At 46.9% G+C, this 15,112-nt stretch overlaps 1 protein-coding gene across 3 annotated transcripts in view; it reads left to right on the top strand.

Annotated features, from left to right (window-relative positions):
- The window catches only part of LOC119449971 (glutamate receptor 1), a 193,426-nt gene that overhangs the window by 78,199 nt on the left and 100,115 nt on the right, over positions 1-15,112 (top strand). For all 3 annotated transcript variants that reach the window (XM_037713291.2, XM_037713290.2, XM_037713292.2), the window contains one exon: positions 387-533. In XM_037713291.2, coding sequence (XP_037569219.1) covers positions 387-533 — 147 coding nt within the window. The remainder of the gene's footprint in view (positions 1-386; positions 534-15,112) is intronic.

Raw genomic sequence — 15,112 nt, 5'->3', positions numbered from 1 at the left:
CTTGATTGCACTGTACAACCATAAGGCAGATTTCTTAAAGAATAAGGCGTGAGTAAGTGTAACCTCGCGAAGCTCGCCAGTTTCAGGGCACATGCTTGTCATGTCTATTTCGTGGCCACCTTTCTGAGCCAGTGTGGAGCATGGAAAGCCGTCAAGACGGTGCAAACCATCTCCCTCTTATAACGATGCTCGAAGCCGGCTTCGGTTACTCACGTGGGGCGGCGAAATTTGGCACTTTGAAATCAGAAAACAACGAACCATGAAACATTTCCCGACACACCCGTTCTTTCATTATCACGACATATGGCAACGCTTCCTCTTTGGGCGCTGCTAGATCCGGCAAAGACGTCCTTTCTTCTTCCTTTTTTTCTGCTCTCTGCACGCAGGCGCAATCTTTACGCCCTACTCACGGGAGCAGCAGACAGCCTACGAGTACGCCATGTACGAGCACAACAAGGGCGACTCGAGATTCAAGGTCAACTCCTCCACGGGCGTAGTCCTGAATGACGACCCCTTCAACATGACCCGAGAAGGTGAGCACGTGGGTCTATGCAGAGCACTATGCATAATGACCCTGCATATCAATTTGTTTCCTTCCTAAAATATATTCATGAGAAACAATCTGTAACCGTTTAACACGCAGTTAAATCGAGGTAGGAAGTCGCCTCAGTGCGCTGTATCACACCGTATCTATGGGGGTTTTATCACATGAGAGTCGTAGATTATATCGTCCTTCTGTTCTCTCTGTCTCTCTTTTCTGTGCGCTATAAACACCACTATGGTGCATAAACGCCTCGCAAATGTCCTCACAATGCGTGTGCGTAGTTTAATACAATGATGAGAAAAGTAAGTTTCAGTTCCACAAATTGTGACTGGAAATAGCATTATCCAGTCGTTGAAACCATCGCAATTGGGTGTTACGCATCTTGGCAATGGCACCTATGTACCTAGGCGTCACACGTGTCTGTGTGAAGGGTAGGATAGGCACGTTGCAAGGCGTGTGACGCAGGCACGATGAATTAGACAAGGCCGTTGTACGACACATAAAAAATAATTATATTAAATCGGCACGCAGACACTAGAGATATCCAAAGCTCAGTGAAACACGAGGGGTTCTAAAATAAACCGAGGTAATCTCACAAGTTTGCTGGGCGAAGGGCGACTTGCAGTGCTCGTGGTGTCGTTGTGGTAGAATTGGAACTGGTGACGTTATGACCGGCACGTCACAGATCCCCTGGTGGCCAAATTAATCCGGAGTTCCCCACTAAGGCGTGCTTCATAATCAAATCATAGTTTTGGCACGTAATACCCCAGAATTCACTTGACTTCAGCCAACCAACAGAACAGGCTGGCTTCAGGAAGGGATATTCTATGATGGATCATATCCATGTCATCAATCAGGTAATCGAGAAATCTGCGGAGTAAAATCAACCTCTCTATATGGCTTTCATAGATTATGAAAAGGCATTTGATTCAGTAGAGATACCAGCAGTCATAAAGGCATTGCGTAATCAAGGAGTACAGGAGGCATACGTGAATATCTTAGAAAACATCTACAAGGATTCCACAGCTACCTTGGTTCTCCACAGGAAAAGTAGAAAGTTACCTATCAAGAAAGGGGTTAGGCAAGGAGACACAATCTCTCCAATGCTATTCACTGCATGCTTAGAAGAAGTATTCAAGCTCTTAGACTGGGAAGGCTTAGGAGTGAGGATCAACGGCAAATATCTCAGCAACCTTCGGTTTGCAGATGACATTGTCCTATTCAGCAAGAATGGAGACGAATTACAGCAAATTATTGAGGACCTTAATCGAGAAAGTGTAAGAATTGGGTTGAAGATGAATATGCAGAATACAAAGCTAATGTTCAATAGCCTGGCAAGGAAACAAGAATTCAGTATCGCCGGTCAGCTTCTAGAGTCTGTAAAAGAGTACGTTTATCTAGGTCAATTACTCACAGGGGACCCTGATCATGAGAAAGAAGTTTACAGAAGAATAAAATTGGGTTGGAGTGCATACGGCAGGCATTGCCAAATCCTGACCGGGAGCTTACCACTGTCGTTGAAAAGAAAAGTGTTCAATCATTGCATTCTACCGGTGCTAACATATGGGGCAGAAACTTGGAGGTTAACAAAGAAGCTCGAGAACAAGTTAAGGACCACACAAGGAGCGATGGAACGAAAAATCTTAGGACTAACATTAAGAGACAGGAAGACAGCGGTGTGGATCAGAGAACAAACGGGGATAGCCGATATTCTAGTTGACATTAGGCGGAAGAAATGGCGCTGGGCAGGCCATGTAATGCTTAGGGTGGATAACCGGTGGACAATTAGGGTTACAGAATGGATACCAAGACAAGGGAAGCGCAGTCGAGGTCGGCAGAAAACCAGATGGGATGATGAAGTTAGGAAATTTGCAGGCGCAAGTTGGAATACGCTAGCGCAAGACAGGGGTAATTGGAGATCGCAGGGAGAGGCCTTCGTCCTGCAGTGGACATAAAATATAGGCTGATGATGATGATCATGATGACCCCAGAATTCATTCATTCATTCATTCATTCATTCATTCATTCATTCATTCATTCATTCATTCATTCATTCATTTGAAGCGACAGCATTTGTGATACATTGTGACTGCATATGATCTCCCAAGCACCACCTAGCGCTCACTAGTGGCGCAAATAACGCCAGCCACCATACCATCCGATTATCGCATTTGAATCGCCGGGAACTCTACATGAGTGTATTTACTTTAGTAGTAGCAAGACAAGGTTAACGTGAAATGAAGCATGAGCATATTGCGTGAAGCTTAAAATTTGAAAAATGCGATGTAATTCACAGCAAACCTTTTTTTGTGGTTTTATATCTGGCAGATAAAGTATGGTTTACCTAAAAAAAAAGAGAAAGAAAATGAAAACAGGAGCAGCACGCTCGTTGCGAATACCACAAGGCTTGTCTGTGCTTTACAAACCAGAAAACCGTTTTTATTGCTTCAATTACTCGCAAACAGCCTTCGACATATAGGTAGGTACATGAAATATGTAAACAATACAGCCCCTTTTCAATGAGCCAAATTCTGGCCCTAATACTAAACGGAAATATGGTCCGTTTCCCGTCCAGGACATTCACATCTCTGATGTTCTACTTCTCTCACAATGCAACTAGTGAAACAACAGCGAGATTATTTCGGTTGTCAATCTAACTTGATGCAAGGATATGAAAAAAAAAAGAAAGGTGAAATTGAATATCTATACCTAGAAACGTTCCACTTCCTGTCTAGGAGGGATATTCAAGTACACCATGCCTTCTTTTCTTTTTCATATTTCTTTTCTTCTTTTTGGTTCCCAAAGCATACAAAGTTTCTCCCTACATAATTTTTCTGTTTCTTTGGGGTGAGTAAGACGAGAGGCCACGTAGAAACGTTTAAATCAACAAGCTCAATAGCGTCGTAAGATACGTACTGGCGTTCAAAATTTTACCGCCCCCCTCCGCTTAAAGCAGGCCGCTGCAATTCGGGCTGTAAAACTAACCGACACATAAAGTGGAAGAGGACCGTCAAAGTCTATCCCTTCCAGCATAGGTTGTAAAACCTAAGACCTTCTTTTATGGTCACCCAAATAAAAGGAGACGTTGGCATTTTTTACCCGTCCACGCGTCTTTATTACCGAGGCAAGAGAAGTGATCGTAATTATAATAATATCCAGAAGCAAGGAAGCAGTTTCTGTGTGCTCAGCTTAAGATTTATTCTAACGATGGCAACCTCCTTTGTGTCATTTTTATTCTCTTCCGTATATCGCATATAAAGACGACGGAAGATAAATACGAGGTTCTTGCGAGCGTGCGTGGCCGTTTCCAGCGGAAAATGCCCGCAACGCCATTGAACAATAGTCTAACATGTTTCCCTAAGCAGGCATAAACACGGTTTACCGTTGCAGCATTATGGGGTTATGAGGTAAAGTTTGTATTTCCTTTTCTTGCGGACGTAATAAACAAGAAGACGAAGCATATCTGCAAGGAACAAGTTTTTTTTCTTCTCTTTTTTTTATAATGCTTGATCAGGCGTACTTGGGATCTGTTCAAGCGCTTCCCCCCCTAACAGGAACGCGCGAGCAAGAAGCGTGATATAAGCACAGTGCTTGAATGTCTAACATGCAGGGTTTACCAGCTAACGTTAGCCAAGCTGTGGTGAAAAAAAAATAAGAAAGAAAAAAAAAACACCCTACAAAATAAGGTTATAAGACCTTGTGACAAACCCCGTACGTTTCATAATCGTATCTTCACCGTGTACATTTCTTAATTTTCTTTTCTTCTACCAGCCTGGTTAATTAACGTTACCTGGGACACACGCTATATATCTTCAACTATAGTTTCCTGCTAGCAGCAGAGGTATACTGTCCTTAAAGCACCGTTCTCTCTCGTCTGTTTTTAAGTGCAAACACCGTTTTCATTTTTTATGTCGCCTGTAAGCGACAGCGTTGTCGCGCTTTTTCAGGTGTATTTATGGAAAAGATGGCTGGTTAGCTAGCTGCATGAGAAACCGGAGTATCTAGGTAACTAATTAACTTTTAAATACTGATTTCAGGGCACACACAAAATTGCGAAGTTGAAGCTGAGCAGTATTAAAGTCGTGTAAGCGTAGCAAAGATGGTACGGCTAGAGCGTCAGGCCTTGAAGTGTGCTACAAGATTCATTTTCTTTGCAGCTAATAATACCTCGTAAGCATACGTCAAACAGTGCAATATTATCCTAACTGTCACGACAATGGATATTTGGCAGCTTTTGGGGACTGATTGGCTGTAATTTTCCATTTGGATCAAGTGCCCTAAAATAATAAGTAAAATATGAGCAGCTCCTCCCCTGTCGATGAAATTAGGGTAAGCGAAGCTTGTCGTGTGTTTCTTCGGTGTTCCTCGGAACGAATTGCACTGACGAGTACCCCGTTGTGCTCGAACCACAACCGGCCGCACGGACTGCAGCTGGCTTTGAAGTTCCGGTTGGGAAACTCGCGTTGAAACCTGGCCATAGAACGGAGGAAGTTGGCGCTAGCGTTGCCGAGGCGTGCACCACCGTTGTCGGGTTCCTGGAGGGCAAGACGACGCTGACGTTTGGCCTCAACATTGCGCTCCCGCAACTCGGGGTCGGCGGCTCTTCGCTGACGTTTGACCTCAACATCGCGCTCATGCAACTCATGCAACTCATGCAACTCGGGGTCCGCGGTTCTTCGCTGACGTTTCGCCTGGGCTTCGGAAGCCCTCACGCTAGAATCGGCAGGTAGACAACGATCCCGTTCCCGAGCGAGTTAGCGGCGCCGTTGCTCAAACGCAGCCTGCTCCTCTGCGGAACGCACCACGCGGGGCCTTCCCATCCAGCGCCGAAATTTATCTGAGGCGAGAGAAGCCCTTCGCAGCGCGCGCAGCCCCCTTTCCTTCCCTTTCTCTCCCCGCGACACTCCAAACGACCCTGATTGGTCGCGTGCGTCACGTGATCCGGCGCCGGCGCAGATTTCCCTGCACCTGCTCTTCCCTTCTTTCTTCTTCCTTCCTTTGTTTCCTTCTTTTCTTCCTTCCTTCCTTCCTTCTTTCTTTCTTGTCCCTGGCTCATACTCGCATATCCCTGGTTCGTACTATCATATCCAATGTGTTATGCGCCACACGTGACTTTTTGCATGACTACAACGCCACCGAAACTTGTGAGACAAAACAAGCTTCGCTTGAAAATGTAATTAGTACATTTTTTGTACATTGACACTTCGACACTGCAAATTGTCACGCCAGTCAGGTCGGTCCCTTCAGCAAGTCTGCCTGAATAGCAAGTCTGCCAGAATTAAATTCTGGGGTTTTTGCCTGCCAAAACCACTTATGATTATGAGGCACGCCGTACTGGAGGGGGCCCCGGAATAATTCTGACCACCTAGGGCACTACAACGCAAGCACACGGACATTGTTGCATTTGGCCTCCATCGAAATGTGGCCGCTATATGCTCCATGCGATTGAAAAAAAGCTATGTTCGAACTAAAAAAGAAGAATATGGTTGATCCCTCTTTCATAAGAATCGGTAGAACACGAAAGTGATACGTGTTGCATGTTTGTTTCGTGAACTAATGGTCCACCGCAGCGAAAGGCGCCCAATTTGCGGGTCAGCGACCATATTTCAGGTTAGCTTGGCGCGCGGCCTCCTGTTTGCGAGCGGCGACCTACTGCCGAGTCCCTTCGGCGAAGGTGCGAGCATTTTGGTCCGACCCCATAGTGTCTTGGTCAGCCAGTTGAGTTGCGACGCGCTCAGTTTCAGGAATGCGAGTGGCAGAGTTCGCAACGTGCGCCGGGAATGCGTGAAGGCGTTCTGTTTCACGATGGCATGTCTCTCGCCGAACTAAAGTTAGATTCACCCGTCGACGTCATTGCCTTTGTGCGCCGGTTAATGCAGCAGTCTTCTTAGTTGGTGCCATCGCAAGCGAAGCAGTAGGCGATGGGTAAGCACTGCTGATGCATGTCGAAGCTGCACTCTGTATAGGTGACGAGGTGTCACAGGCTAATCGGACGCGAAAGACAAACCATGTGCGGGAACTGCGTCGTCACTTCAGCAGAAGGCCTACACCGCCTACACCAGGCTGCACCGCGTTGGAGCTTCGCTGCGCTGAGCGCTGAGACTGTACCGAAGCGCTCACTGTCGGCACGTGTTAGTGTCATGATAGTGTCAAGTAGCAGAGCTTGGCTTCATCGCTCCTAGATGGCGGCGCCATTTCTGCCAAGAGAGTGCATATTTTACGCGTTCCCGTCGACGTCACATGCGTTACAGGAAGTTGATGGTGGACCCCTGCATAAAACACCGTGGTGTTATGCCGGGTGCGTGTGGTAATTAGACAGCCAACGCATGCATACGCACACCCACGCGCGAGCGTGCATTCCGTTGGAGATGGGAATGCAAAGAAGCTCGGAGACTTATATAGCTATGATTTAGGCATACATTAATCTCTAAGTAGGGCAGATTATTCCGTAGCACTACAACACGGCGTCATTCGTATATAGTGCATCCTTTGGGCAGTTAATCACACAATCACAAAAAATACGCAGACTAACGCAGACACGCACAACACAAGCATGCAGCACGCACAAAACAAACGCACGATACACACAACGCATATACAAACAAAACGCGCACGCGTGCATGCAAATCAACATTTTAAATACATACGCCGTATCTGCGTACTTTCGGTAAAAAGCAGTCGCTGCCAGCGAAGATGGCGCCACTTTTTCTGAGATAGCATGAAGTTTTGACAACACGGAAAGGAGAAGGGTGGGAGAGATGTCTAAAGGACATAGCTTTATTTTTGCCCCATTTTTTATAAACCTCGAAAATTACAAAGCAGGCCACCACAGTGCCGGCTGTTTCAAAATAAAAATAAAAACATCTCAGACAAGAATTGTTCTTTGCCTTAGTTACAACAACAACAACAACACCAACTAAATGGTATACAGCTAACAGTTCACTGGTTCCTTCTCAAGAATATTATGCATCCTATATTCTCGCGAGACCACCACCGTAAGCGCAGATTGCTTTCCCCCGACATTGCCCGATGGTTCAACGCTTAATACTGCGCAGAAAATTCTGAGCGAGTCCCGGGAATCATCCGTGGAGACGTCTGTATGAGCGCCAGCAAAGGTCGCCGAAGTCACTGAGCCAGGGGAAGTCACTTCGGGCGCCGCATTTGGCGATGCACGACCGCTGAAAGCAATCATTACGGGGAGCTATTAAAGCAGCCCTGCCGACTCTCAACTCAAACTTGAAGGGAGGCTACGGTCATCAAGGAACGGAAGGTTGCCCGGCTAACGATTCCCGTTAGCCGAAGCCGACCTTATAGTGAAAGCCCGCTTGAACACCGTTTCGCCATTAACTCAGTTGTCATCTGACAGCGGCTACTGAGCTAGTACAGCACCGACGGGAAGGAGTTCATCTCGTGAAGCTGTCTTTAGCCGTCGTTCCACTTTCAGGTCCATGTCGATGCAAGTCAATTCAGAGATATTTATCGAACGTGCGAACGTGGGGCAACCTCGTTTCAGATCTGCCCCCCAGTGTGTGTAGCATTTTATTATGTTGGAATATTTAAATATCGAGCTCTAGAAGGCATCACCAATGGCCGAACAAGGTAATACTCAGCCTGGAACGATCGTATTTAGAATAGGACTCGCCTGTACTTGCCCTCATAAAGGCAAGTCTCCTTGTCAGAACGCTGACTCCGCGCTGTTTCCCCTCAGTCGGTCACTTTTATTGACTTCGAGCCTCATTCTCCCCGCCCCAAACGCCTGCGTTGTTCTCAGCAGTATAAGAAAGAATCGAATATGTTGCAGACACAGTTCCACAACCCTTGTCTGAATTGCCAGAGCAAGCAAGCCACGCGAAAGAATCGACCATGTGGCTGCTGAAAATAAGAAGCATCATCATTACAAAAATTTCTGTAAGCGGAGAAATGTGAGAGAGAGAGAGCCACTCTAAGCACTGGAATTCTCATACAGTTGCAGAAGATGAATATGTTTTCTGAGGCACGTTAAGGGTCTGAGGTCGACCAGCCAAAAATTGACAAATCGCTTTGCCACAGATCAGTGCCGCAACCAACACTTTGACGCGTGCTATTAAACCAATTCATCTTGTTGGAACGACATACCGTTTATCTCACCCCCCACGTTAGTCACTGCACAGTTTTCTTCTTTCCTATACCAGTGTCGCCGCAACATTTCAACTAACTTTCCTTTCTTTTTTTTTCTTTTTTTTTGTCAGCTGGCAGGACCGCCATGTTTCACATTTTCATCTCGCGACAACCGTTTTTCATTGCGCGGCGACTTTTGTCCCAGCGCGATCACGTGTTTCACTAAACCTTTGATAAATATCTCCAGTCTTATTCTTTACTTTGGTCATCGTCTTAGTTTCCACAGTTCTCTTCAGAGGCGCTCTCGATATACTTAAGCGCGGCTAGCCCGGTTCGAAATTTTGAGGGCTAATGAAAAGATATCTGTTCAGGAGTCGAGATTTACCCGAGAGTGAAGCAAAAGTATAATAAAAAGGAACGCGGAAGCAGTACGCGGCGAGTTAAAGCACGGCGTTCGGCGTTCGCTTTATCTGTGTAAACGTCTACGCGCGGTCCGCCCAGGGCCCGCTGCCGCGCAAGAGCTCACGATGAGTAATGGTCGCCACGACTCGGGATGTTAAACAAACTCCTCAAAATCTCTGCGCGGCCGTACCACGCCACGAGCAGATGAAAGAACAAACCGAACTAAGAAACATGGAAACTGCTCCTGCAAGACGTCTGGCCTCCGGAGCCACCATGATGCTAGAGCTTCGTCTCTTTCTCGGCTCAAGCTTTTATTTTCTTTTTTTTTCTTTTTTTTTTCTTTTTTCTGTTTCAAGGATGACTGTGGTGCGGCTTCGGGGCTTCGCGCGCGCCATTCGGTGGACGCGGATTTATGGGCTTGCGTTTAGAATTCATTTCCGGTGGCCATTTTTGCTTGGATGTTCTTCTGTGTTTCCCTAGTTCACCGCGGCCATTTAAAATTTGCGCCACATCGATCATCGGGTCTCCTTCTCGCCTACGGTGGGCCATGAATTCTCAGAGAAAAAGAAATCCTTTCCCCTAACGAAATGCACACAGCGACATCTACCGAAAACACAATAAATAAGTATCGGACGCTCATATCTGTGCGAGCTCTGAGTTACGTCACAGGACATTTTTAATGCATGGTTTCGGCGCAGAAGCGGTATTTTGATATCGAAAGCAAAATGAAAAACGAGACGGTAAAGAGCAAGCTTTTTTTTTTTTTTTCTGAGGGCCATGGCCATTTTTTCTATACTGAGCTTGCGACGTCCCAAGGGAGTAGACATTAGAGATGGCATACCATAAATAATGTTATCTTTTGTGAAAAGCGCGCAGTCGGTGTATCGAGCACCGATTTCACGTTGAAGCCACAGACTGTGCCTAAACTTGACTCCCTGACCATTCTAGTGCGGCATTGTTGGAAAACCTTCCTACCACGCCTATATATCAAAAGTCGCTACGCTAAAGAGACAGCGTAGAGGGATATTCAATGAACAGCAGGAACTGCAGTGCAGAAAAAGGTGTAATAAAGCTTTAGCCAGTGCTAAAAGTTCAACATTTTCCAAACAAATATGTGGGCTGATCGCGATATTTGAAGCATCCGTGATGCGGTCATGCAGTATGCATCGGAACCGAGTACATGGGCCTGACCGAGCCAAGAACGTGCGCGACAACCAAAATGCACTTGGTGGGTGCTTTATTTCTTACAGACTGTATACTTTTAGCAGAAACCGTCACGTATATTGCCTCCTGTTTTTTTTTTCTTTCTTTCTTCGCTTCTTCTGTTGCGCCACTCTTTCGTGACTCTCCGCCAGAAGGCAATTCCGTCCGCACCTTAACACACCCGGACGATCAACCGAAATACAGAACAAAAGTAAATGTGGCAACCACAGCGACAGATGTCCGAGTCACTGTGACGGCATTCAATAAGCCTGCGGCGCCACTGAGCAGACGGACAAGCCGGCCGGAGCTATAGCTGCAACGGGCACACGCCGAAGTAGCAGACCGATTGCGTCAATATTGACGCCACAAACATGGAAACCAAGCTCAGCGGGCCCGACACCGCCCCGAGGCGTTTACCTGCCTGCCACAGAAAACGGTTCGCAATCTCTCTCTCTCTCTCCCTCCCTCGCTCTGTAGACATATCTGCTCCCGCCACCTCTGCCTTGCACCATTTGCTTACGTCAAAGCCGTCGCGTGTCCGAGTGTATGAGAAACACACAAGTAAGAATAAAGGTGTACGTCACTCAGCTTGCTACCGGCGGCAAGCGCGCGTGACAGCAGATGTGCGTGCGCCTGGTGGCAGAAAGAAAAAGGCGCGAAGCAGAGGGCAGCAGCGGTTTGAGCCGTAAACGCCTAGTTTGCCGCATGTGGCAGACACGCCACTCCGCTTCTGGGTATTATTGGACTGTTCGCGGCACAGCGCGAACCGCCGGAACCAAATCCTGACAGTTCAAGTGACGATTCGCCCCCTCTTTCGCCTCTCCCCAGGTTTGTTCGCTACTGCGCGAAAGGCAACGCGGAGCTAGCGTTCGCGCCCTCCTAACAAGCCCGCAGGTCGTGCCACGCACGGGGGGGACAGGAGTGTCGCCATTAGCTTTGCTCCGTCTCTCCTCGGTGACATCGTCTCGGCGACCCGCAGAGCCCTGTCACTGCGCCCCGAGAAAAAAATCTTTGCTACTACTTGTCCTTATCGCCTCCATCTCTCGGTCATTTTCTTCCGGTCTCCCAGGGCTGGTGTGGCAGGCGTCGAGTTGCCGTAACCGGTGCTCTCTGTACGAGGCCGGCAAAAAGAAACAAACAAGAAAACAAAGAACAAGAAGAGAAAAGATGACGAAAGCCGCACAAGACAATCAGCGGAACGCTAAGGGAGTCTCTCCTTCGATGAAGTTGTTTTCTCCGTCGCCAATGGCGGGGCCCTCCCCATTTCCCACCCACTCAGCCCTCCGTTGTCATCACTTTTGTCTCTCCTGGCAATCGTCTCAATTGTCTCTTGTCGGCGAGGTTCACCAGATCGTGTGACTCCTTTTGATTTGCGCCACCGAATCAGGCGTGGGACGTCGTACCAGGGAAAGAACGTTATTGTCGTATTCGTCATTCGCCAGCGCTGGAAGGAAGCCTTCTTTTCCCTTTCTACGCTTCTTCGCGTCTTTCTTCTCTTCAAGCGTTGCACTCTTCTTCTAAGCGGCCAGGGTGCACGTCCCGACTTTGGTGTGTGCGTCATGTCTCATCATTGAAAGTAAATCAATCGAGCGCACTTTTAAAAGCGAAATTTTGTTCGGCGTAGCAATTACGATTTGGAGTGGCACGAAGCAACTGCGTTTCGCATGAATTGAGAAAAAGTACATCAGGGATGGAGTTTACGCCTTGACATGCGACTACTGTCTCTCCTCTCATGCCCCTCGTGTGGGGTATTTATTTCAGAGAAGCTGTCATGAATCGGTGAGGCGCTCGCGCGAATCATTTTATTGCTATGGCAAGAACAGACTTAAGGCTATTCTAGTGCTTGGAATTGCAAGTGCATCAATATAACGAAGGATGCAGATTGAGTAGTAAGGTTAGTTTTCCTGTGGTAATGTTGATGACGTGTGTCGTTCATGGCAGTCCGGTTAACTTGCATGCCATGGCGGGGTGGAAGACCGAAGAAGGCCGCAAGCGAATAACTACATATTCAAGCAATCACTGAATCAACCAAAATACAATTTAATATTGTCAACAATAAGTGTGCATCGTCATAATTGCATCAACATAATTAAACTGTGCAAGTATAAAGCATTATGAAGCAGTTAAATTGTTCTGGTTCGTCGCGTGGACACATTTCTGTATTTATACCCCTAATAACCTAATGGAAGTGAATTTGCGCATCCATACTACTTTACAAACATCTGCATGAAGAACGTTGACTTCATTTTTCCAACAGGGTAACTTCTACAGGGCAACTTCTACAAAGTAGGCTGTAATGTGTGAGCATACTAGCAGCAGAAAGAATGACAAGTAAGGTAGGACATACTTTTGTAGGTACCTATTAAGGAATACTTTGACTGGGCAAGGGTGAATTTTAGTAAGAGCAGGGGTTATAGAAGTTAGATACAGCTGTCTATTTTTTTATTTTAGCACAACTTAGAAATCATGTCTGATATTAGGTTGAATAAGTTGGCCCAGAAACTGCCGAATAATATAGTTTTTCATGGACCTTGTTCAAGTCCAGGTAAATAAAGTTTGATTGTGATGGTTGTAAAGCCACACTAGCTGTCAAAGTCGTTTATCCCTCTGTTTCAAATACCGCAGAAGATTGAATTTCTCTTACCTTAGCTGAGTTTAAAAGATGTATTTCAAGTAATAAGGAAGCATAAGAAATGGCGCTTGACTTGTTCTGAGCGTCATACACAACCCCTCGAAACATTCTACATATGCTAATCCAAACGATTCACTCCTACAAAATGTTTTTAGTAAGGTACTTCAAAAGGTAATGTAGCAACGGCGGGAATTACAGCGCTTCCAAGTGTATTTCAAGGAAAGATCGCTTACCCTAACACTGCTAAAACTTTTTTTACGACGTAAGTTTGCTTCACTGTTCAAACACTCACTCAGCGGCAGAGCAAGCTTTACAGAATACAAAGAGGAAAGCTTTCGCTGACATTATTTAATACTCTCGGCTATCTAAAGGCTTATTCACAGATTTATTATGCAGACTAATTTTGATGATAAACTTCTCCTTTCCCTGCAACTGCATTTTTTCTCCCCGATTGTGCTATTTAGATATTCTTTTTTTTGTTTGTGCGTAGATATTCTTATTTGTTGTTAAACTCCCACTTCGTAATTTGTTCCCGATATTTAACAGCTGGTTTCCGTTGATTTCGTGTACTTCTCATAATATATATTCACGTGTTCTTTATGTCTTTTTTTATTTGCTGAGGTCACCGAGATGGCGGTTATCAGTAGGTCGTAGTGTCACCCGTCAAATTAGCAAGCACGGTTGTCCAATTGCAAGTAGAACTGTAGGTTACTACCTCCGAAGTTGACCCTTCCGCAGTTTTCATGTTATTAAATGGTATAAAAATTAACTAATGTAATATTACCTATTGTAATTAACCACTGTAATGCAAGGCCGGTGCACCGACTGGCCTTTTTATGTCATGCGGATAATTGTAGTCAGCGGCAATTTTGCTTCATGTTATCTAACTCTGGAAAAAGAAACAGGAAATGCACTGTATTTAAGAATGTATGGTGGTGTTATTGTACAGGGTACATTAGTAGACAGCAATGTCCAAAGACATTCGAAAACTTCTGCGCAAATCTTTCGCTGGTCATGTAGGCTGGTGATTCGACGGAAGTGCTTTGAGCTTAGCGCATACTAAAAAGTCGCGGCGTGCTTTACTTTACCTGAGAGCAGGAGAGAGCGTCCCTTTCTCTCTGCTAATGAGAGAGTGTGCGTACACGCACATGCGCACATTTTTGCTTCTACGCCCTGAATTTCAAAATGCTTCCAAAGTGCCCATCACCAAAGATCTTTTTTTTTTTTTTCCAAGCATTATAGCTTACAAAGGTTTCACAAGTTACTGCTGTAAGTCTGTCAAAGTCAGTAATGTATCTCTTCAGCTGTGCGCGCGCATTAAAGGCAATAAAACCGCCGCCATCATCCAGCGGAATGAAAAGCAATTTGAACTCCCAAAATCGCCGGCGAAACGGGAAGCAAATGCCGAGAAATCGAAAGCCTTACACGGCACCCCGCGAAGAGAGCCTGCTGGAGGCGCACGTCGCTCTCTGCTCCTCATCACTTACCGCACAAAGAGGGACGCCAAAGGAGGCAGGCTAGCACAATCGCCATTCAGCGATCATTCTGGGAAGGCCAGTGTACCGGCTGTATCCATTACGAGTGCACGCGAAAGCGCACGCGCCACTCTTCTCGCAAAGCTGCCTCGAGCATTCATCGAACGACGAAGACAGCGGCCACCGCCGCCTCTGAAACCCCTCGGGGAGGCTTGGATCCATTGAAGAGATCTAGCGCTGTGTGCCTTCCGGCGGCATTCCTCTCCCGCGTCGCCGGGCTACCGAGACGGCATTATGCCGCGGCAATGCGCCCCGAAGGAGCCCGCCTCCGCGTATTTCCCCGCGACGAGCTTTCAGCGGAGAGGAGCTCGCAGAAAGCCGCCAGCGCTGCCACCGCGCGTTATTGATGTCCAGCGAGCGGCGTTCTGAAGATGCCGCCAGAGCGCGGATCCCTCGATTCCGTGCCCTTCTGCCTCCCCTCCACACACTCCTTACTTCGGCTTCTGACTTCCTCGAATGAATATCATCGTCGTCGTCATCGTCGACGTCGTCTTCCTGAGAAGCAGCAGCAGCCGCAGCCACCGACGTTGAGATCGCTGGCCGTCGTCGCCGAAGAGAGAAGAGCCTGCGTTCACTTGCTCTTTTCCGGTCGATGTTTATACGGGCCACCGAAGCAGCGTGGCCGGAAAAGACATGTGACTTCCAGGGAGAGCGCGGGGCCATCGCCGGGGCCGACGAGCTGGCTCGGTGCTAAATGGG

The sequence above is a fragment of the Dermacentor silvarum genome, chromosome 4 (assembly GCF_013339745.2).
Source record: "Dermacentor silvarum isolate Dsil-2018 chromosome 4, BIME_Dsil_1.4, whole genome shotgun sequence".
Lineage (NCBI taxonomy): Eukaryota > Metazoa > Arthropoda > Arachnida > Ixodida > Ixodidae > Dermacentor > Dermacentor silvarum.
The sequence above is the reverse complement of the archived record's forward strand: the minus strand, read 5'-3'. Positions and strand labels throughout refer to the sequence as shown.